This window comes from Pocillopora damicornis, chromosome 4, assembly GCF_964200805.1.
Source record: "Pocillopora damicornis chromosome 4, jaPocDami1.2, whole genome shotgun sequence".
NCBI lineage: Eukaryota > Metazoa > Cnidaria > Anthozoa > Scleractinia > Pocilloporidae > Pocillopora > Pocillopora damicornis.
The window spans coordinates 30,103,345-30,126,887 of NC_142673.1; the positions used below are offsets into that span (position 1 = coordinate 30,103,345).

Genomic DNA, 23,543 nt, shown 5'->3' on the forward strand with positions numbered 1-23,543 from the left:
TGCGAATATGATTGCAGTTTAATTAGTGAATTCCGAATATAAAGTTACATCTCTTTATTATGAACTCATAATGCCACCTGTGCTATCAGTTATTATTTCAACCAATTACAATGTTATTTTAGTAATTTTCGGTACTTCCAGTTTTGTATCGTATGGTATACACGAAGTGCAAAGTAACTCTTCATTACGACTGTGAAGCCCCAATCAATTCGAAGCTTCCACATTTCCCCCGGGGAACCCACAGGTATCTGAATGACGTTCCTGCCCAGGGGGTGGGGAATTTGAAGCAGAACTGACAAGTCTTTCCAGCAGAATGCACATGTTTTATCGTTAAATGTGTAGGTGTTTAAAGGTAAAAAGTTTACTTTCGCAAGCAGATAGCTCAGAAGAAATGGTCTACAAGAAAGTTAGGGTCGTTAATCTTGCATTTTACAAAACAATTGACGATCGAATCCGGCGCTTGGGTGGAGAATTTAAGGATAATTTTGGCCGGGGGGGGGGGGGGGGGGGATTTGAAAGATCCAATCTTAAAAAGTTCAAATGCCCGGGAGAGGATGTGGGGTGGGGTTGTTAAAGCTTCGAATTGATCGACGCAGAAACGGAGATTTCACGGAAAGTTAATTGCTCGTTACGTGTTACATTATGGAATAAGTTTCCAGGTTTCGCTCATTCCGGCATAGTCATTGGTTTTAAGTTGGCCACAGATAGTTTGGCTGCTTGATGTTGATTAACGAGTTCTTGATCTATCACTCAATGTACTGAAATGTGGAAATTCAACATTTATAATAACGCAGAGAGTTTTGTTAATCGTGTTTTTTTTTTAATAAATTATCTAGCTGCTTGAAATAAAGACTCCATTGCATCTTCAAGCTAGAATAACAAAAAAAATTGTTTTCGTTTTGCTTATTAATTATTAACATAGCCCAGCTCAACCTCTGTCCAGGGGACACTTGCGCTGGTCCCAAGGTTGTCCCTATCAAAATTTTTTGAGATACCTAAATATATTCTTAGTACTTTACTGCTATGGGGGTCACTTAAACGAAAGAAACCAAACAATGATTGCAATTGTGCAACTCTGTGCTCAGCACCAAAACATGCAAAGGGAACAAATAATGTTTTTGAAATTCACTGGATTGGTCAGTTTTGTGAAAATGACCCCATGAAAAGTAGTTGCACAGAAGGCACAACTCTATTTTACACAGAGAAATCTGTTTTACACAGGTTTCTTGGGTATTTTTGGAGCAGGAACAAAGTTCATTCTTTGTCGCAGTTCATCTATAGGCTCTTCAAAGTGTTTTTCAAAATAAACATTTAGAAAGAACTTGGATTGATATCCACAATAAACAGCCCAGGGAATGTAGTACTTCCTTAGTTCTGCCCTCTGTCTGTAAATGAACACAGAGAGGAAGACTATTGACAGCAGATAACGGATCAGAAAACACTGCATGCACGTGTATCAAAAATAAAGTGAAGCCAGAGAAATGGGTTACTTCCTAGATACAAGAAACATAGGCACAAAAGACTAAATTAAAAAAGGGAATAGTTAACACATTCATGGCAGAATCACAACTTACCTCCCTGTAAGTCGAATTGGAGCTACAAATGAGCTGAGGGCACACATTGGGAGGCCTGTTTGAATCATCTCATACCACTTCACAGCTATTTCATGTGGTACACTGTTAGTTATAATAATTAAAAAAATTGTTATTATTATTATTATAATAAAAATTTAGAGGTTTGAATGCAAAAGCAGTTCATCAAGAATAAAGACTGCTCTCCATGACAGTGACTGACATTTAGACAATGGCTATTGAAATATGGAATATTTTCATTGACTCTGATGACAACAATAGTTTGTTGAAACATCAGTCAGTTCTTTTAGGAGCAACTATCACCTGCTTGGATGATCAGAAAACAGGATCAGAGACAAAATCTATTCAAATTACAAATGGCTACATGTAAAGTGTTTTGGTCCAGCTGGTTTTTAGCCTAATTTTTCTTGCAGCCATGAAAATTATTATTTTTGTTCATGGTACATTCTTGCCACTTTGCAAGAAGAAATTTAGCATCTTTCATACACACCAAGGACACAAACCTTATGGACAAGCCAGCCAGTGTGTGAACAAAGTCATGAACTTCTCTATATCTTTGCATTACGTAGGCAAGATCTTTGTCATCAACATACCTCACCTGAAAGAATTAGAAGCAGAAGTTCTCATCTCATGACTAAGAAAACCACATGGTGACATGTAACAGAGACAATTTGACTTGTTTGAGGAGAGGAAAGTCTTAATCCATGCCACTGATCACAGGGACAAGGATTTCATTACAAATTTCCACTTGCATTGGATAAATTCAGCAGTTTAGCACCTGATAATTTTTGTATTATATGGCATAACACTTATCCAATAACATGAGCTGTGCTCAACTTTCCTTAACTATCACTGACTTACAAGAGGCAACTTGGTTACGAGTAACTTTTACTACAACAAGGCTTTGTTTTATTTATTGAATGATTAAATTTCAGTGCTTACCTCATCTCTACTGTCAGCTGTAATTTTCTTTTGAATGGTCAAAAAGATGAAGAGAAGAACAACAAGTAAATTTTAGAGAAAAATGATGAGATTTCACAAATACCTAAATCAATACTAAATACATTGTTCACTGGCAAGCATATTAGCTGGTGCATTTATTTCCCTTGGTGAGAAAACACTGATTGTATTTCATTATCTTTGAAACTGACATAAAATCTAGGGCACTCAAAAAAGTAGATAGGTGAAAATGTCCCCTCCTCTATTAATCATCCTCTCTTTCTTTCAGAAATAATTCAAGGGAACAATGCCAAGATTTTTGCTTTGTTCATTTGTTGTTTTGTTTTTACCCCTGGCCAATTGAATTCATTGTAAAGTTGGAATATTGAAATACTTGAGACACAACATAAGTTTGGATTACAAAGGAAAAACTTTTAAACTTAGGCTAACTATGTGTAAATGAAGATGCACAACAGTTCACATGCTTTTCACAGAGTACTTTGTGCCATAATTAAAGAACAGACTCACATTAGTGTCCATATTTCTGGCATATTCTCTTCCAAATGATCCATCAGGAAGTTGTCGAAGCTTAGTCATGTCTATTATGGATGAGTTTATGCGAGGACGTTCTCTTTAAGTTAAACAAGACAAAACAAGTGTAATAAATAAATGCTCAAGTCAATCTGGATTGTGTGTACTCAACATACTGTAGCCTTAGTTGATCTAACATTTGAAATATCATCCAATACGTAGGTCAACTCATATATGGATCAATACTCAGCCAATAATAACTGGTAATGATATGCAAGTTAAGTTTAACTAATGTCTCTCGTCTCAATACGCCAATAGTTAGCTGACACCTTGACTAAATCATAAGCTTACTATCAGTCAAGTTTCAGTCAATTGGTATTGCTCTAATAGTTTAGCATCTGGCAAATTTTAATTAACTAACAATGGTCCTCATGATCACTATATCACATGTGTATGGCTTGTATCCAATTATTTAATGAGAGAGGTTGTAAAATGTAATCAAAGGTGATGAACAGAAAGTGAGAAACAGAGACTGCAAAAAAACCCCAGAAATTACTTCCTCAAATTTCTCTCAAATAGTTGTTCGACTGGTTTTTACTTCTACCCAATCAACATGAATATAGGAAAGATATGGCACTCAACCAAGAGTATTTAAAGCAGCAATTAGTTTAACATATCCATAACAAGGTCAACATCAGAGGCCTACATTAAAAATAAATCTTGAATTATTTGACTCATGACACCATTTTCACCCACTGTAATATCTCTTGTCCAACTGCATCTGCTTGCATTTTTTTGTGCATGTTCATAAGTGCTAAGAATCCTGTTGTCTCTCCTAGTGTTGCCACCATATCTACAATATCCACAAACATTTAATTGAAATTTTTTCAAACATTCACTAGGTATCTGAAAGTATGGAAAACCACTGACCAGTTTTCAAATGGCTCTTGCACCTCCCCCCCCCCCACTCCTCCCCCTTAGCTGTCAGGAATATATAGTTACCCCTTTCCCCTTAATCAAGCACCTTCTCCACACCCCTTATGATCAGAATTTACCAGCACATCCAAACAGCTGCTGTTATATCACTTTGAAACATCAACCATCAAATTTTTGGATAAAACTGAATCAATTTTTACTAACCATTTTCTGGTTAGCTGACTCAACTGGGAGAATGCCAGGCAACCTTTCTGAGTAAAGAAATTTAGGAGAATGGGCTGTATTTTTTATGCTTTCTGCAAATGAAGTCTTCTTAGATAAAGATTGCAGTGGGTGAAGAAACCTTACTGAAGAAAGCCGATTACTGTCATCAGTTTTTCTCATAAAGGGGTTTGTCATATCAGGATCCAAAGGTGACTGGGTAAGAAGTAGTTATCTTCAGTAGTCACAGGATGGAGATTTATACCATTATTACAAACAAACAATGTCCGTTACCTGCTCTTGCTGGATTGTACAATGCCATCAGGGCAGACCCAGTTGTCAGTAGCACCTTCTGCATCATAGATGTGGGGATATGTGACTCATAAAGCTGAAATCCATCATGTGATTGGTTGCTTTCTTCCATATCATCCTCCCAACCAGGGATGCTGTCGCTAATGGCGTCATCAAACTCTAACCCTTTTGGACAAAATGTGAAATGGCTTAGTCTCCCCTCTACCTTACTGATACTTAATTTTACTAAATAAAGGACACACAAATAAAAATTCTGGCAAAATTTTTAAAGACAAAATTTAATCTCCTAAAGAAAATTCAAATCACAGAAAAAAAACAATGAATGTGTAAAAACAATAACATATACAAGATATTGATTTTGTATCCACACAAATTTTTTTTGCTGTTCTTACTGGTAAGTTCTGATTTGTATCCCCTGCTGTGAAATAATGCTGCTTTGCAAAGATTTCACAGAAGGAGTAGAAAGTCTGGCTATCATCTTCACCTGAATCCCTAGATTTATACAAATTCCATAGAATATCTTCCATGCAGTCATTAAAAGTTAAGATATTTTGAAAGATAAAATAAAGTTTAGAATGCTTAAATCACAAAATGTAATCCTCTTTTTTCATTTTCTCCTATTGAAACACAGGTAGCCCAAGCTCCAGCTGTGAGATAATCATCTTGCAAAATAAGGCTCAAGGCAAAAAATATAAGAGTCTGTATGGGAATATTTATGACAGCTCTAGGGAAGTAAAAATACAGTCAAATTCTTAACAAATACCACACCTTACTTTCACAGTGCTTTGCTTGTTTTGTGACCACTTACTCAAGGGGGCCACACCACCACTTGGCATCAACAAATTGTTCTAGAACCATAAGTGCCAAGTGATGGTGTGGTGCTCGGTGAGGCTCAGTTTGCAAAGGAGGCAGGGTAAAAACAAGCTGGTTCGTAAGGAGAAATGAAATATTTTGCGCTACAGGCTTAAAAGAATCTCTCGATGAGCTACGCTAGCTTGGTAATTTGTCTCGTCGATTGAGTCATCACAGCGGTAATCTCTCTTGTTTCATCTAACAAAGACAAATTCTCCCAACAAATTGTAATAATCAAGGTTTACCTGCTGATACAAAACGTTTTCCCTTTAATATTCTCCAAGGATTATGAAAGTTTCTTGTGATATGACGGCTGCGATTTAGAACAGTTATGGCCGCCATTTTAATTTAGTTTCAGTCCCAGACTTATCTATTCCTGAAACAAACCAAGAGGCTGGGATCTAAGCAGCGTGGAAATCAAAGATGGCGGACGTACCTCAGTTAGTGAAGGACGCACTTCTCGCATCCAGTGAACCTATGCCGCCAGGCTCGGAAGAAGTGAGAGGTTATGACTTCAGTAATGGAGTAAATTATCACGCTTTACTCGAGTCGTACAGAACTACCGGATTTCAGGCCAGCAACTTTGGAAAAGCAGTGGTAGAAATTAACAACATGGTGAGTGGGACGGTGGTAAGGTATCTTGAAGGTTTCCTTGGATCAGGGAAGCGCTTCAGGGAGGATTTGGCCTCCACTTTCAGCCATAGGAAACATTTCACTAGACCCTTGAAGGAGCTTTCTCAAACGGCATCTGCTTTTTCGTCGCTCCCTCGCCTTTCTCGAACGGATTTTTGTTTTTCCGTCTCCTTGAGTTATCACCCAACCGATGGCATGGGAGAAACGATGGTTGCTATTGTTAAACTGGAATAGGAAGTCTAGGTTAAAGCCATGACCTGGGTCATTGTTTTGTGTTCAATGGATGAGACACTTAGTCTTTACACGTACAGTACCTCTCTACACCCAAGAGTATAATTTATTACTATACCCATGAAGAAATATGATGAAATGGTGGATGTTGTCTTAGATCATGAATAAGCTTCCCATCAAGGTGGAGTTGCAATAATCCTGGAAGAATAGTTAAATTATGCATGTCAGGAGCTATTAGAGGGCTGGGTTCAAACCAAGGCCATGTCTGATTGGTGAGTTGTGTCATTATTGAGCAGGACACACAATCCTTTCTCCAGTTAGGATCATAAGTGGGGCCTGTGACCAATGAGGGAAATCTGATAAAGTGCTACATGATTGCAATTTTTCATAGACTTAACTCAAGAAGTAATGGCACCACTTGTCATTTCCTGATACAGAAACCAGAAAATCTTCATCTGCATAATCTGACCCTGATCTTCACTGAGTCATTTTAATGAAACCTTTATTGTATACATGTAAGCACAGCCTCTGGGAGTATTTAGGCCATAAGTGACCTCCTTGTATTTGTAATTTTTTTCCCTAAGTTTCTTTTGATTATTTAGATAAAAAGGAAGTTGGAACCTCTTCCAGCATCTGAAGATGGCACATCAAACTGCGATTATCTTAATCCTGATCAGCGCCCAATTGATAATTGCACAATCTTCCTTGGATTTACATCTAACATGATTTCAAGTGGTGTACGGGAAACAATTAAATACTTAGTCAAAAACAATATGGTAGGTATACACATTGTTGCTGCCTTAAATGGATTGTGTCACAAAACTTTAGCAATGAATCAGGGTCAATGTCTACTAGTCACCTTGGTTAGGGCAGCACATATTAGAACTATGATGACTTCCAGCAACTGACAGTTCAGCAAACAGCAGTCCTTTTCAGGATAATGTGAACTGGCCATTGTAGAGAAGTTCTTAAACCAAAGGATTAGCTCTCGTGAAGGGGTAACACTCAAAATGTCAGCTTTAGAACCTCTCTATGGTGGCCAATCCACATAATCAACTTGGTAGATCAATCCAAATTATCATATAATACCCCTCGCTGATGCAGCACTACTGTTTCTTTTAATTAGAAACTTTTCAAGATAGCAAAAGGTAAAGGCCACTTTTTAGGATAATCTTTTATCGGACTTTGACAATGTTCCTCCAGCACTTAAAGTATATGCTATGATTTAATGAACTTGGACTCATTCTGCATTTTACTAAAGTTTGTTTATAATTTGATTTAGGTTGACTGTATAGCTACAACAGCTGGTGGTATAGAAGAAGATCTTATAAAATGTATGGCTCCATCATACCTTGGTGACTTCTCACTGCGAGGTGTTGAGCTGAGGAAAAAAGGCATAAACAGAATTGGGAATTTGCTTGTACCAAACAATAATTACTGTAGATTAGAGGAGTGGATTTTACCACTGTGGGATAAGATGCTTGAAGAACAAAAAACACAGGTACCTTAAATAAACTTTTTTTTCATCAATTATAATTTATTATTACAATACTCATCAGGTTTAAGTCTGTTCAGATGCTAATGGCAACATCATTATTAATTCTTAAGAAACTAATGGAATTATGTAATTACGGAAAACTTTTAAAAGTGGATACAAGTTTTTTACCTGACTATGCTAGTTGTAATTATTTCAGAACATCACAAAAAGTTTAAAAAAAGTCAAACTGTAATGCACTTTGTTGAGAAGTCTGCTGTATGATATTTGTGATTCTTCTTGTACATTTAAATAAAGATGCTTTGAACAAAGTTTGGAAAAGGTTTGATTATAGATTAAACATTCCTATTTGAGGATTATGAGCCTTAGAAACATTTTGGAGATACACTAATCATCAGTTTGATGATTGTTTGAGTTATCCCCATGTTTAGGGTGCTTTTGGTATTGTCTAGGCAGTTTTTCAGAGTACCTCAAGGTCTAAGATTACAATATTTTCTTTTCAATAACTGCAGGGTGTAAAATGGACTCCATCAAAGGTTATTTCAAGATTAGGTAAAGAAATAAATCACCCAGATTCAGTCTGTTATTGGGCTTACAAGGTATGATGAACAAGATTAATTATTCAGTTGCAATAGCAACTTAGATAATAAAAGAGGATTGACGTTTTTGATCAGTTGTGGAATGAACCTCTATTTGAGTAGAGGGTTTTTTTTCCCTTTTTCAACAGAATAATATTCCAATTTTCAACCCAGCACTGACAGATGGAGCACTTGGAGATACACTGTATTTTCACTCTTACAAGAATCCTGGTTTAGTTATTGATATTGTAGAAGGTAAGGACAACCTTGTTTGTCTTATTCTGTTGAAATTGGATCTTATCAAATGTTAAATGTGTTATAACAAGTACCAAATGGATGCTAATGAAAAATACAGCTCAAGTTAAATTGGAACTGAAAGAAATATCAGCCAATTTAAGATTTCTAACTGAAAATTCAGATGCTCAATTCAGATCATTGATTATTGAACTATAGACGAGTAGCTCCTTTATTACCAATTTATTTATTTTAACAATTTTTTTTTTCAGATATTAGGAAAATGAACAATATATCAGTATATGCCAAAAATACAGGAATGATAATTTTAGGAGGCGGTCTAATGAAGCATCACATATGCAACGCAAATCTAATGGTGAGTTACTTTCAACATTCTGCTCTAGTGCTGTGTCAATCCTTGACAGTTTATCGCTTCAATTTATTATTTCATTTAAATTTCCTCCTCTCCTCTTCATTTCCTGTGCTTATTTGGCTTCAGTAACGAAGAAGTGGTCACCAAGAGTGACGCTCATTTTGGTCTGAATTTGTTTTATTCGCTTACTTTTGTTTTAATCAAAGCTATTTAAAGTGGGGCTTGATCCACGTTCTGTAAGTTAGGCATTTCCTTGCGTCATTTTGTAGAGGACAGAAAAGTACCTCCAAACACTTTATTTTAATAGCAGATGCCCAGGTTGTATAAATTTCCAAACGGTATTATGATTATAGGTAACTACCACAAATAAAAAAATATCGAGTGATCAGCTACCTTTAAAATTTGGCCGTTTCAGTTGGATAGAATAGCATTTCCTTGCCTTAATAGGCTTTGCAGTGCGCCAACCGGTTGGAAAACGATTAAACCATTGAATGCTGATATCCACTTTCCCAACTGCCGAGGCCCATTCTATTCTGTTTAGAAATCCTTAGTTAAAAGTCCTCTTTTGCCTTTACGAGTTGAGATTTTTTCATTCCAAGCATTGTTTCAACAGCAATTCTAAGGTTTGGGAAGGGAGGGGGGTGGGGTGAGAGTCTGCCTTCAAAATAGCAGGTAATTTAGTGTTAACAACTGAGTTGAAAACGTAAATTGGCCTCCGTAAAGGGTAAAAAAGATTATGTGACAGTTTGGTTTCCTTATTCAGCGTAATGGCGCCGACTTCTCTGTGTTCGTCAACACAGGCCAGGAGTTTGACGGAAGTGACTCAGGTGCCAGGCCTGATGAAGCTGTGTCCTGGGGAAAAATTAAGATGACAGCTTCGCCTGTAAAGGTGAAAAACAACTTCTTCTCATTATCTTTTGAAAAAACAATTGTTGATAAGAGTGAAGGTAGTCAGGGAAACCGCATTAGCGAGTGACATTTGCGTGGAAACTCGGTAAAATTTATAGTTGTGTTATAACATTTTTCTTTCGCCTTTGGCAGAGTTGGGAAGCGACCAACGGAAACGGAAAATAGACATTTTTGCCACTTTTTTTTTTGTTTTTTTTTCTTTACATATACTGCTTAAACTAAGGCTTGCAATTAAAGCTACGAACAATGAGCACGATTATGTAGAGTTTATGGTGAGCTCTATAGCCCCATATTGTGGATGCTATCGTCGAATTTTATCCTTGATTCAGCAACATTTTGTTTTGTCAAACTCATTACATCAAACACTATCAGACCAAATGAAAGAAAAATGAATGAACGGAACAACTGCCACCGAATGTTAGGGTGTTTCGTTAGAATAACTAATTGTGAAAACTTAAAAGCTGTCGCATTTATTAAAGTACTTCAGTTCGGTCTTTAATCCATGTGGAAACAAGACCAGTTGAGAATGGTGGCGATTTGTGGTTGTATTACAGATCAAATGTAGTTAAATGGAATACAGGTGGAAGAGTGAATGAGCTATTTATTATTCCAGTGTTAATATATATGATAATTATTTCCTTTTAGGTTTATGCAGACGCTTCCTTGGTTTTTCCGCTCTTAGTGGCGGAGACCTTTGCCCAGAATTTTAAAATGGACAATTAGGATTGAAAGGGGGTAAGCGATAAGGTGAAGGAAAAAACTTCGCCAATGGAGACAAATTTTGAAGCTTCCAGGATGCTTTGAGTGAGATTAAAAGACGGCGGACGTGGTCCAAGTACAGAAGATTCTCGACATTTTGTCACCGCAGTAATTGAATTTATTCAATGGAAAGTTCTGGCCTTTAATTGTAGTTTGCATAAACAATGGTTCAAATATTCGTAGGTCGTGGGAAGTAAATATAATGCCATGTCGTGAAGATTGCTTGGACTTTAATTCTTGCACACTTCGAAACTATTGGCGCAGTTAACGATTAAGAACCCAAAGGAGTATTAAAAGATGAAAAATTGGAATTCGCTCTTCAATGCGTTATTTTAGTTTGTGAGGAAACTTTATAACGAGTTGCGAAACAGGTTTTCTCGGGGAATTTGTGCCACCGCACAAGATGCTGTGAACTCTTTATTTAAACAATCTTGACGTAAAGAAGAGCGAAAGTCACGACACCTCTAAACCTCAATGGCGAAACTTTACTTTGTTTTCCTCGCCACCTTAATTGCTGTGCATCTAAGCATCTAATTTTTTGAACATTTTTTCTCAGTTTTTCAAATAACTATTTCACTTGTCTCATCTGCTGAAGTTGTTATGAAGGAGTAAACATGTCATCAAGAAATGATGGTGTCTTTTTATAAGTTTTGTTCATTGAGAAGCAAACTGGGTTTGGAAGGGTTGAAAGAATTTAATTCATCGATTTGAAATGAATGAAAATTACCCAGTGCGAGGAGAAACAACAATTGTTACCGCCAAACTTTGTGTTTCGATTGTTTTGATAGCTTTCTTATTCTATCATTTAAGGAGGAAGATTTTAAAAAGTTACATCTTGCGATCTCGTATTTGCTTCTGTAATGAAATAGTTACCAGTTTGACATTTAATTTCTGTTGCTGGATATAATGTTGGCAATTAATAATGAATGCGCTGCAAACCGAAGAAAAATAACCTTAATAGCTTATTCAGTAGGGAAGAGTTTTAAGCCACCAAAAATATTCATGACAGAATTTCAATGCTGCTTTCATTTTCCACAGAGCTTTTCAGAGGTTATATTTGTTCTAGCGTAATTACATGGTTCTGTTTTTTTGTGTGTGTTTAGTACTTTTAGGTCAGAGACGATCAACGTTTTATCCTTTTTCCTCGGTAAATATGTGTACCTGTGACGGTTAAACGGTGTTCCTGTATGTTAACTAGTGTCATAACTATTTTTGTTGATAACCATTGAAAGATCAGCTCTCAATACTTTGATAGCGGGAACAAACGAGCATTACCGAAGCGCTCAAGCTTATTTTTTTCTATACAATCGCTTTACTGAAGTTAAGACAATGAATTTCTTGTTGGAGATGTCACGTTTCACAAAACTCTTCAAATTAGTAGGACGTGCTTATTTGAACGCTTTGCTGCACCCAAACGAACACAAAATAAATTGCCATCTTTAATGGTAAGTTGCGTAAAACTCAGCCCTTTTCATTGGTTTATATTCTGACAGCTTTAGAGCTTAAATATAATTGCATTTTCCAAACAATGTTTTATGCAGGTGACAATTGTCCGTTGGGTGTTGATATTTCAGTTGAGTTTTGTTCGTCAGTAGGTGACTATCACAATGAAAGGCTGAAGCTTAAGTGCAAGCACGCAGCGAATCTGCAGGAGTGATCAACAGGTAGTTTAATACAAGATAGTTTATTTTAGCTTATTCTCGCTTAAACTGGCCTTGTTCGATTATTTCTAACCCAATTTTTCCTATCTTGAAATGGTAAAGTTTCCGTACAGCCCCCATAATATTGTAAAACAAATCTGTATTTCCAATGGAAATTTGTTGTTTTTGTCATTGTTTTCTCTGTTCAAGAACTAAATGCATAATGTGGGATGGGGCTGTGCGGAAATTTTACCCTTGAAATTTGCGGCAAAGAGGAATTTCGGTCGCAAGCTGATACCGTGACCAACTTATAAATTCTACTGACAATGCAAGTCGAGAGAAGTGCAGAATGATGGATGTTTTCCATTATGTTAAGATGTGGCGATCCTCCTGTAGTTTTGCCGACAGAGACAATATTTCACAGTATTGTCTTTCATTTTCGGTCTGTGATTGGCTAGAAATGAAAGATGGACATCACAGCACTGAAATGGGTTCTTCCCGTACGTTTGAAAATTTTACCAGCTGTGTAGCTACAAATCCACCAAATAAGACACTGGACACTGAAATAAAAAGTACTTGGTGAAAACAAGGCAAAGTATACTCGTTTTCATACATCGATCGACCAAATTTGCCATCTTTTGCTTCGACGTCTGAAATAACTCTTAAAACAACTTCCCAGAAACATACACGTTGAATGCCGCATAATTTAGTTGGTACTCGGGCCTCAAGCTCATTATCAAGAAATTTGTGGTGAATTATTCGCTTTCAGATTAGCACTTTTTCAACATGAAACGCTGCTAAATGATCTCTCAAATAAGACGCGATTGATCGAGATATGAAGGCATTTAGCAAAAAGTAGTTGAAATTTTGATAAGGTACCAGCAGACTGTGCGCAAAACTATGAACAGCATAGGGAAATTTTTTTTTTGATGTTTGCGTCTAAAAACATAATTAGTGTTAAATGGCGATAATCCAACGATTTTTTCGAGGCTTTCAATAACCTGCATAAGTTATCTTGAGTTTTACATTACAAACGGATTCGATTGTGCGGAGAAACGCATTCCAACTTGTTATTCTATCGAAGCAGAGAAACGCGCATAAAAAAAAAATGATAAAGGATTTGAAGCTCAACGAAGCTGCTTATTACTTTTTTTTTTCAACTTGTGAGAGGACATAAAATTTTGAAGTCACTACAAACGTTCCTTTTGCATCGCACGTTAGGTTAAATTTAGAGACAATATTATATTGCCATTTGCGGCTTGGAAGTCCAGTTGTCTTAGATTCCGGAAGTTTTAACGGCTTTCCTCTGTGGAATATGGAGGGGCTGAACCGCCGTGAGGGCCCACAGTATCTTGAAATATTCTTTAAAGACCTGGAACTCTCTTATAGTTGTAAAAGAACTCTATTTTTAAAAGCATTCAAGAATCTTTTATCAAAATTAGTAAAGGCTCTTATCTTACATTTAACGTTTGTTAAAAATTCTACACAGTCATTAAAGGAAGAAACATATATTCATCTGTGCACGCTGTCAAGAGGAAAGAAAAAAGAAGCAGTTTTAATATATTGATATCGAGTAACAGATTAAGTTGCTAAATTAAATGGGTTTCCATGAAATGAAGGACTGGTGTTTATGCTTATCCTCGTCTACGGTATTCAGTTTTTACATGTGTCAACGGATGAACACGTATTTCCTTTCAAGAGTTGTTAATATTCCGGCGACGGAATCACTTCATCTGTAGTAGCGGCATACAAAGATGACTCCCTCTAGAATAACTGGAAAATAAAACAGAAGGAAGAAATAATTTTTTCCCATTTCAGCCCCCCTTAACTCTAATGATCGATATACGTTTTCTCGCCCAAACTTTGTAACAAAAGTAAACATCAATTTAACAAAATGTCAAAAATCGGCTCCTCTGTGACACCTAATATTCAAAACAACAAGAATCAACGCAATTATCTGGTAAACAGTCAAAATAAAATGAGTCATTGATCCATAAATAATCGCGTGTTATTGTCGAGATCATTGCGAAACATTTAACGATATTCAAATTTTGAGAAAGCCTCTTTGTTGATAGTTGCAATAGTTCTTTCGCCTCATTGAACTTTGAAGTGGCACGAGAGCTCACGAAAGTCTAAAATATTCTGATCTAACAATGTGATTTAAACCCTCTAAGGTGTCAGCTGAAGAAGACCAAAATGCCGTCCAGTAACTATACAAACATCACAAACTCAACCGAGCCCTCCTCTATGGGAGCAAATACTTTGGTCGAACAGTATGAAGAATCAAAAGCCCTTTACATTTTCCGTTTAACCCTGTTCTCCGTTATCATCTCGGCCAGTATAATCGGCAACTCGATGGTTTGTTATGCTGTGTGTACCATACCTTCCCGCAAGCCTCTCTCCTACTATCTCGTCGCTAACATGGCCTTCGCGGAAATTCTAAGCAGCGTTTGTTTGGCCGTCATGTTTGCGAGCGGGCAGAATCCAACTGACGTCGTTCTTCAAGAAGCTGCATGCATTTTGAATCCGTTCCAAGTAATTGCTCTTCTCGTTGTGATCTACTCACTGGCTGCCATCGCTTTTTATCGTTACAGATTCATTGTAAACCCTCTTCCACGCACACCATCATCAGTAAAGACAATAACAATTCTGACCATATCTGGGTTGTGGCTGTTGTCATTTGCAATCGCCTGCCCCTTTTTCTTTGGTCTCAGATTTAGAAATGGTGTATGCATGGAGCTGTCTGTCGTAAGTAATAGATCCTATGTAGCCATCAGATTCATCCTGAACTACGCTTTACCTTATGTGATAATGCTGGCATCTTACGGAGCGGTGGCGTGGAACTTAAGGAGACGAATTGTGCAGATTAAGAGAAGAAATCGAGATTCGATTGTTACTTCCTCTTGTGGTGTTGAAACTGAACTCCAAGAGTTACGAGATGGCGCGAGAATGGAGGAACGAAGAAGTGTTCTGCTCGAACAGAATAACCGAAGAGACAGCAAACCCGAAAACACAGACCCGGAGAAAGATTTACTTAAAATGATTTTTGTGCTTATTATCATTTATGTTGTTTGTTATTTTCCGTATCAAGCCCATTATGTGTGGGAAAGGGTTCGTAACATCACTGAGTATCAATTTAGATATCATCAACTCTTTATTGATTATAATTTTATTTTGATTTGCCTTCCCAGCGCCTTACATCCTTTGTGTTATGGAACAATGAACAGTTTCTTTGCTAAGGCGTTCTCCAAAATCATTCTCTGTAGATCTTGAAAACACAATGATGAATATGTTTCTCAAGTCGTAGAATGCTTTGTTCAAGTTCGAGCAAATTCTTAGGTTCATTTTGCCTTGTTATGAGAGCCATTTCCGGATGAAAGTTTTTTCAACTTGAGTTGTTCCTCCTCGTCGTTTAGGACTTGTGAGTTTATCTCAAAATTGACTTGTTGACTGGGCCATTATTTCATATACAGACTTATAATGATGATAAATGTTTATGCAACCTGTGTATCTGCAGCAACAAAGGTAGTAGAAGATACTTTTGAGCAACTTTACAAATGTAAGTGATATGACAAGAGGAAAATGCTTATTGTTGAGAAGAAATTAAATTTGACTAGGGCCCTTTAAGTGCATGATAAAATATTATCTTTTTGTTGCTGATAACGAATTCCTGTTCAAATTTAAAATTACATTAAGTCGGCGAAATTGTAAAGAGATCCAAATTTAGAAACTGCTGCTATTTAGAGCGTGCGCCCGTAGCATGAAATTTTTCAATGACGAGATATCTTTTGCCGACCGACAAATGGTTTTCATGAAACTTTGGAATGCTAATTTTTTTCGTAAGTTGTCAGTTGTTTTCATTGTTGGCTTATTTTTTGCGGTTTTTTGACGTGTTGTTTGTAGGTGACAGGCACGTCACCTACTTTTCTCTGTTCACTAATCACGCGAACCATGAGCAATTTTCGATAGAATTTTGAAAACAATCAGGCGCTGCCTTGATTATTCTTCAATGCGCTATAGGAATGATTCAGAGAACTCGCGCCATGGTCTTTATGCAGACTCTAGAATTGAAACCAATTGCAATTTCGTTCAATCCACTTTGCGCCTTTGAGGTCGTTGACTACTTGTGATGTCCACGTTTTATCTGTTTGGCCGATGTTATCAAGTTGGTTTTGGTTTTTACAAAACTCAATCGAAAATCTCTCTAATTAGGAAGCGTAGCAAACATTGATTTATGTTGTGTTTAGGTTAAGTTCGGATAGAACACGCGCTGTCATTGGTTGATAGAGCGTTCTACATTAGAGTGAAAAACACAGAGCTGAGCTAAAGCTGGTAATTTAGTGTTAACAACTGGGTTGAAAACGTAAATTAGCTACCGTAAAGAGTAAAAAAGCGTTCGAGCGTTAGCCCTTTGTCAGAGCGATTGGATTGGTTTATAGGCAGAAAGCGGAGCTACACCATTGATTCCGTGGGGATTAAGGGTGCCGATTTGGTAGATAAATTTTTGTTCTAGTGTTTTACGGCTTTCCGAACTGCCTAGATGTAAGGAAAGGCCGCAAACTGCCATATGCTGTTTAGAATGATTAGGAAGATTTAAGTGTCTTGCGACTGCTTTGGATGCGTCCTTGTCATTTCTTTCCACGTCGCGGAATCGGTCACCTAGTCGTCTTCCTGTTTCATCGATGTATAACTTATTGCAATAAGTGCAAGTTATGTCGTAAATAACATTGGCGGAGGTACACGTAAAGTGATCAATGATCTTAATGGATCTCTTGGGTCCCGATATTTTCTCTACGTTATAAATGAAAGGACAAGTTTTGCATCGTGAGCGAGCGCATTTAAAAGTTCCAGATGGGTCATTGGTTTGAAATGAACTCCTGACTAAAAAGTTGCCTATGTTTTTTGTCACGTTTGAATGAAATAAGTGGGGGTTGCGAAAAGATAGTGCCAGTCTCTGAATCGTTTTGGAGTAATTTAAAATTTTAAGAATGATAGATTTAACTGCGTGGTGAAATGTGAGAGTAAATGGAATGCGGTCAGTGTTTTCCTTCTCAACCGTTTGTAGTGCTGACTGTAGATCGATTTTTTTGGGTACGGTGGTGGCCCGCTTGAACGACAGAAACAGGATAGCCACGTTTATCGAAAAACTGGCACATTGCCTCTGATTTGTAATGTCAATTTTGCATTGAATAAAAGAATATAAAAAAATGAATTAATTTGATGACTTGCGCATTTCTTTGCCTTTGTTAAAATCCTCAGGATAAATTTTTCGGCATATTAACACAAAAGAGCATCTCTGGTTTAACCCTAACCCTAAGCTTGAATCTCTCGAGATTTGCTGCATATCCTTATTTAGTGGTGTGACTAAAAAACAGGCAAATATTCTACGACTAATGTGAGCGTAAATTTGGTGTTCGAGTTATCCAAAGTGATTTGGCGCTCTTTAGTACGCTTCTAACGAGATGATCACGTTAAATTCGCAAAAAAGTAACATTTGGTCGAAAAATTGGGAACTTTAATATTTCGCCTAGATCCCCAAAACCGCTTCTGTGTTTTAGAAAATTCACAAAAACTGGAACGAGTACCGGTAGCTGCAAAACGGCGGAAAGCATTACCTCGGTCCATGGAGGCAAATGATCTTTGCTCATGAAAGGCGCAAGAAGGTGTTGGGCATTCTCAGGTTTAAAAGCCATGTATAACACTATAGTTTATATGATAAAAAATTGTTATTCATGGCGAATGACTCTTACATATCATGCTCAACCTCGTCCCATAATTTCTTCTTATAATCCATCAAATATTTTTGCTCGCGTGCGATTGGTCTAAAAGCCACGTTACCGAATACTTCCCCAGCCAAAGTTGGAGAACATGGAAAGCACATATCGGTTAGTTCATAAAATCGTACCAGAGAACATTAAAAAGTGAACATCTCAAGCAACAAACGGTAAGCTATTCGTAAACATTTTTTCACGTGCGTTAAAAAATGTTTGAAGGGTAATAAACACAGTAGCCTTCATTTTGCACTAAAAATATCCTCGTAACTGTTTCCTTGGGCATAATCTGTTCCTCGAATCTCTCATTTCTCCTCGAGCTTCGCTCTTGAGAAACTGTATCCGTGCATTTTTTTGTCTCAAGTAGAGGCTATTGTTGATACAATGTTGTTTTGGAAGATATGAAAATTAGTTTGGGGCTTTTCATTTTGTGAAAATCGCAACATTGTCGTTTACATCACGACATAATCTTATTATGCGCTCTGTTGTTAAACCTGGAATTCAAAGCAAATCTTAGCATTCAGAACCGTACTTGATCACAAAACCAACTGAATCCAACCTCGCAAAGATGACGATGGCCATTTTGGTGGTTAACCTTGCTTTCGTTTTAAATTCCCATCTGTTTCCTGTGGCGAAGGTGTTTATCTGATAACACATTCCTCAACGGTGCAGTAGGCGTCTGTTTTTCTTCACATATTCGAAGACATTTAAGTTTTCAGAAATTTTTAGAATAAAAGTGAGCTTCATTGTGGACTTGTTAGAGATAATTCAATCATGAATACTTGCAGGTCAATAGTTCTTTGCCGAAGACGAGACGAGCAGCAAGCTCTCAAGAGTTTGTAACACAAGGCTAAACTTATTACCATTACGGCAAATTTTTATTGGGCTCGAATGATAGAATTTAATACAACATACTTTCGAACCTGAATTAAGCGGCACCGTATTAAGGGATTACCTATTAATAAGCGGTCGCTTGTCAAAGTACCGAAACTTTTTTCCCTCAAGTATTTTAATTTTTACTTCTTTATGCGCCACCTTTATTAAGCGGTCGTGGTCACCCTTGACTGAGTCCTAGTGGCTTCTTTGTATTGTTTTCCACTTGTATTGAACGGTCACCTAAAGCGAAAACACCAAGAAAAAACCAATAATAATCTCTCAAGTCAAATTTTCCATGTTTATCTCCCGAACCAATGTTAGCACTTTGAGTTCAAATGTCTTTCTTTCGAGGACTGTTAAGTCAAAATGGTGTTTTTTTTTGCATCGCGTTTAGCAAGCGGTCAACCTGTGTTAAGCAGCCACCCCGCCAATCCCCATGGGTAACCCGTTAATACAGGGTTCGATTGCCAATGATATCCATTTGAAGAGAATCAGTTTCGCATTTGATCCAGGCGGATTAATGTAACAAAAAGAAATGACTAAATACTCCTTAACATGGTTAAAGCTTTCATTATAATTTTTTTGCAATGCTTTTGAGTATGGAGTTGACGACTCTATGATAAACAGATTAAGCTTAGAAAAAAGTTGTTAGCCAGAGCTGTCAAGTGCAAAACCAACCTTTCAAATTCTGATCCGCAATGACGGCTGAAACTCTACGCCTAGGCTCAGTTCCTACTTCCACAACCGTGTTTGTCAACATGTAGAGCCTTCAAGCCTCTATTAAACAGATTTAAATGAGGAAAAGTTGTCAGCAAGAGCTGTTGGGTGAAAAATCAACCTTTCTAAATGTTATCCGTAAGGACAGCTAAGAGGCACGGTGGACATTGAATTACAACTTCCCATGCCATACTATTAAATAAGAAAAACTTTCTTAAAGAAAGTTACAAAGACTGGAAACTCATGCATTGCTTTAATTTCTGTACATTTAGTAACAAAGATGAGCGGATGAGAGATTGAGTCTTATAGAGATTCAAATATATCTCATAGAGGTTCAAATATTTCTTTAGCTTGATTTTCTTGTCAGAAGGACCTTCGGTTGCCTATCATATTCTGTGACAGTTCTTCTGGTTTAGGTGGTTGTGTTCTGATAAGCAGTTAGAAGGTTCTTGCGTCATCTTTACGTGATTGAATATACGTTGTTTTGAAACATCACAGTTTACAATGATCATTGTTAAAATAGGATTGGTGTGATGAAATTTTGTGAGCTTAATTTGAAACAACTTCCAAGCCAAGAAACTAATTAAGAATCAGACGTCTGAGAACCAAATGTGTTTTCCTTTTCGTTTAAGCATGGCTAACATGAGAAGACACTAGTTGTCCCGCCTTGCGCGTTTTAGCGGCGCTATCGGACTGCTTAAGACCAGGGTTTAAGGAAATTGAAAGATTAATGTGCCATCGAACATGAATGTTCTCTCAGTCAGTAAATACGAAACATTCCTTTGATTTAATTGCAAATTTTCCGTCAAGTTCTGACATGAACTACTTAGACTTTAATTCTACATACTGCTCTTGAGTTGTCAATAAGGAGATGGTATCTATTTTTTATCATCGATTTCTTTCGATTCAAAAGACAGGAATCAGATCATGCTGATCAAACCTCGCAAGTAACCGTTAGGCACGAAGTTGTGCCGATCAATTTTGATCAAATGTGCAGTAGAGGTTCCTAGCGTACGCGCGCGGCAACAAAAGAACATCAGTGTTAGCTATGAGTGAACAGTGTGGGTGACGAGAAGAAAGACCGAGGTGCTGCTATTTTCTTTTAACAGGTTGACGTCTTGTGCTCTCATCAAACTATCAAATGTTTGGTTAAAACGCAGTTTCATATTTTCTGGTCTGAGTTGTCTCTGTAGTATAAATCTTTGTTTACTTTTAAAAAAAATTCATATGCTGATTGAAAAGGAAATTGCTATTTGCAAACCTGTCCAAAGTGAATTTTGCTAAAAGCTGTAGCTACGTCATAATCGATATGTGGCGTGAGTTTTTCCCCATACAAAACTAAATGAAAAGCTGTACATAGATTCTAGTGATAACTGAAGCGAGCTTCATCTCTGTCTATCGGTAGGATATCTTCAATAATTTACCTCGATAACTTCCTCTTGTAATACGATGGCATACTTTAACCACATAGAATGTTTACAAGGTTATTTAAAGCGAATCTCTGGCAGTTGCGATGTTTGTGTGATCTTAAACTGTTGCAATGATTATAGCTCTGTACCAGCTGTGTTATTAGTATACCAAATACACTCACGCCGTTCTTGGAGCGATCTTTGACGAGACCGGCATTTACAATTTATCACTGATTAGCCATTCATTTGTCACTCACGGTCTGAAAATTTGATGTCATTTGTGTCAGTCAAAACTCAACAAAGAATTCATCGGGGAAAATGTTTAAACGCCTTTAAAAGTGTAATTCTAGTGATTATCAGCAGCAAATGTTTATCGAGATACAAGATACGAGAACAGCTATGATAACTTTAATTATGATTAAAATCAATATCAAATTCGTCACTTATGATTGACAGGTTTAAAATTCGAAGCCATTTGTGACGTTGACTATGAACACAACAGTGGAGAGGAAGACAGCTGGAAAGTCTTTGAGAAAACGGCTTCGCACGACAGTATCTGTTGTCTACTTATCTCTCTCACAGTAAAGGTGTTAACAAAGAGGACAAGATCAACGACAAGAGCAGGAGGACGAAAAAAAAGATGGAGTTTATCAACAATACCAACGTCACAAACTCAACCGAGCCCTCCACGGTGGAATCTGTTTCCTGGATAGAACAGTATGAAGAACCAAAGGCTCTTTACATTTTCCGTTTAACACTCTTCTCCGTGATCATCTCGGCCAGTTTAATCGGCAACTCGATGGTTTGTTATGCTGTGTGTACCATACCTTCGAACCGCAAGCCTCTGTCCTACCATCTCGTCGCTAACATGGCCTTCGCGGAAATTCTAAGCAGCGTTTGTTTGGCCGTCATGTTTGCGAGCTGGCAGAATCCAACTGACGTCGTTCTTCAAGAAGCCGCATGCATTTTGAATCCGTTCCAAGTAATTGCTCTTCTCGTTGTGATCTACTCACTGGCTGCCATCGCTTTTTATCGTTACAGATTCATTGTAAACCCTCTTCCACGCACACCATCATCAGTAAAGACATTAACAATTCTGATCATATCTGGGTTGTGGCTGTTGTCATTTGCAATCGCCTGCCCCTTTTTCTTTGGTCTCAGATTTAGAAATGGTGTATGCATGGAGCTGTCTGTCGTAAGTAATAGATCCTATGTAGCCATCAGATTCATCCTGAACTACGCTTTACCTTATGTGATAATGGTGGTATCTTACGGAGCAGTGGCGTGGAACTTGAAGATGCGAATTGTACAGATTAACGAAAGACATCGGACCTCGACTGCCGAATCGTCTTGTGTTGTCCAAATCGAAGATCAAATAGAGCTACAAGATATGGGAGAGGACACGAGAATGGAGGAACGAAAGAGTGTCGCGCTCGATCAGAATAACCGAAGAGACAGCAAACCCGAAAACAAAGACCCGGAGAAAGATTTGTTTAAGATGATTTTTATGCTTATTATCATTTATGTCGTTTGTTATTTTCCGTATCAAGCCCATTATGTGTGGGAAAGGGTTCGTAACATCACTGCGTATCAATTTAGATATCATCGACTCCTTATTGATTATAATTTTATTTTGATTTGCCTTCCCAGCGCCTTACATCCTTTGTGTTATGGAACAATGAACAGTTTCTTTGCTAAGGCGTTCTCCAAAATCATTCTTTGTAGATCTTATGAATAATATGTATCTCAAGTCGTAAGCGGAACTTTGAATAAACCTTTACCAAGCTGCGAAACTGACTCATTTTTTAAATCGAGCTCAGTAAAAGTTCTGAGCTCCCAATATGGTATCTGTAAATATCTTGCAGCCGTCTTGGATACGAAAGAGAAGTCTTCCAGTCAAGAGTTCCAGAGTTTAAATACCGCAAAAATTTGTTCGCGGAAAACTGTTTGTTTTTGAACAACTTTGAAAAAAATATACCTCTTATAACGATGCAAGCTTGGTAGAGGTTGATGTGTAAGAGTATGTTTATTTTAAAAATACACAATTTACGTCAGCGAGGGCACTCGCGTCAGTAGACTCCTTTGTGTTAATTACAGGAACACTGTGAAACGGATACCTTCAATAACGTATTGAAAATTGAGTTATGCTGGGGATCGTTTTCAGCAAGATCAGATTAATGCAAACCAGCCTTTCAATTTGCCGTCGTAAATAACGACTTCCTGCCGCCACATGTATTGTGTACAAAAACTCTTGAGAATTACATATCCATGGCTTTGCTTGTAAATATGCTCATCTTTCACAAGGGAAATTACTAAGACTAGAAGCTCATAGATCATTTTCTTATCATTCAGTTCCTTGAGCAAAATTTGCCAGATATCATATAGTTTCAACCATTGTATGTAGAAATATAGGCTTCCAGTAGTTTAATGAAACGCAGCTGATTAAAGGATTTTAAAATGTGATCAATAACTGTAAAAGTTCTCTGAAATACTTAAGGAAATCTGAATATGTGTTTATTTGCAATGATGGGAGGGTATTCTTGTTAGCTTAAAAT

General features: G+C 37.3%; 4 protein-coding genes and 1 long non-coding RNA gene across 5 annotated transcripts; 3 read left to right on the top strand and 2 right to left on the bottom strand.

Moving 5' to 3' along the window:
* Positions 1-2: 2 nt before the first annotated feature.
* On the bottom strand, positions 3-5,731 carry LOC113676971 (ubiquinone biosynthesis protein COQ4 homolog, mitochondrial). Its single transcript, XM_027193716.2, has 8 exons — positions 5,609-5,731; positions 4,494-4,676; positions 3,819-3,915; positions 3,060-3,162; positions 2,535-2,561; positions 2,096-2,190; positions 1,575-1,676; positions 3-1,385 (listed from the first exon to the last, which is right to left on the bottom strand). The coding sequence occupies exons 1-8, from the start codon at positions 5,703-5,705 to the stop codon at positions 1,214-1,216; spliced, it is 876 nt and encodes a 291-aa protein (XP_027049517.2). The 5' UTR covers positions 5,706-5,731; the 3' UTR covers positions 3-1,213.
* Positions 5,299-11,203, top strand: LOC113676972 (deoxyhypusine synthase). Its single transcript, XM_027193718.2, has 9 exons — positions 5,299-5,542; positions 5,716-5,978; positions 6,830-7,003; positions 7,510-7,728; positions 8,235-8,321; positions 8,450-8,555; positions 8,807-8,910; positions 9,671-9,796; positions 10,462-11,203. The coding sequence occupies exons 2-9, from the start codon at positions 5,787-5,789 to the stop codon at positions 10,537-10,539; spliced, it is 1,086 nt and encodes a 361-aa protein (XP_027049519.2). The 5' UTR covers positions 5,299-5,542; positions 5,716-5,786; the 3' UTR covers positions 10,540-11,203.
* Positions 11,204-12,098: 895 nt separating this feature from the next.
* LOC113676973 (tachykinin-like peptides receptor 86C) lies at positions 12,099-15,842 on the top strand. The gene is made up of 2 exons (XM_027193720.2): positions 12,099-12,239; positions 14,390-15,842. The coding sequence occupies exon 2, from the start codon at positions 14,412-14,414 to the stop codon at positions 15,486-15,488; it is 1,077 nt and encodes a 358-aa protein (XP_027049521.2). The 5' UTR covers positions 12,099-12,239; positions 14,390-14,411; the 3' UTR covers positions 15,489-15,842.
* Positions 15,843-18,845: 3,003 nt separating this feature from the next.
* Positions 18,846-21,243, bottom strand: LOC149047656 (uncharacterized). Its single transcript, XR_016185772.1, has 3 exons — positions 21,004-21,243; positions 19,541-19,639; positions 18,846-19,102 (listed from the first exon to the last, which is right to left on the bottom strand). It is a non-coding gene; the product is annotated as an uncharacterized LOC149047656 (long non-coding RNA).
* Positions 21,244-21,328: 85 nt separating this feature from the next.
* LOC149047657 (dopamine receptor D2-like) lies at positions 21,329-23,451 on the top strand. Its single transcript, XM_089203593.1, has one exon. It carries the CDS (start codon positions 21,629-21,631, stop codon positions 22,724-22,726), a length of 1,098 nt encoding a protein of 365 aa, XP_089059719.1. The 5' UTR covers positions 21,329-21,628; the 3' UTR covers positions 22,727-23,451.
* The last annotated feature ends 92 nt before the right edge of the window (positions 23,452-23,543 follow it).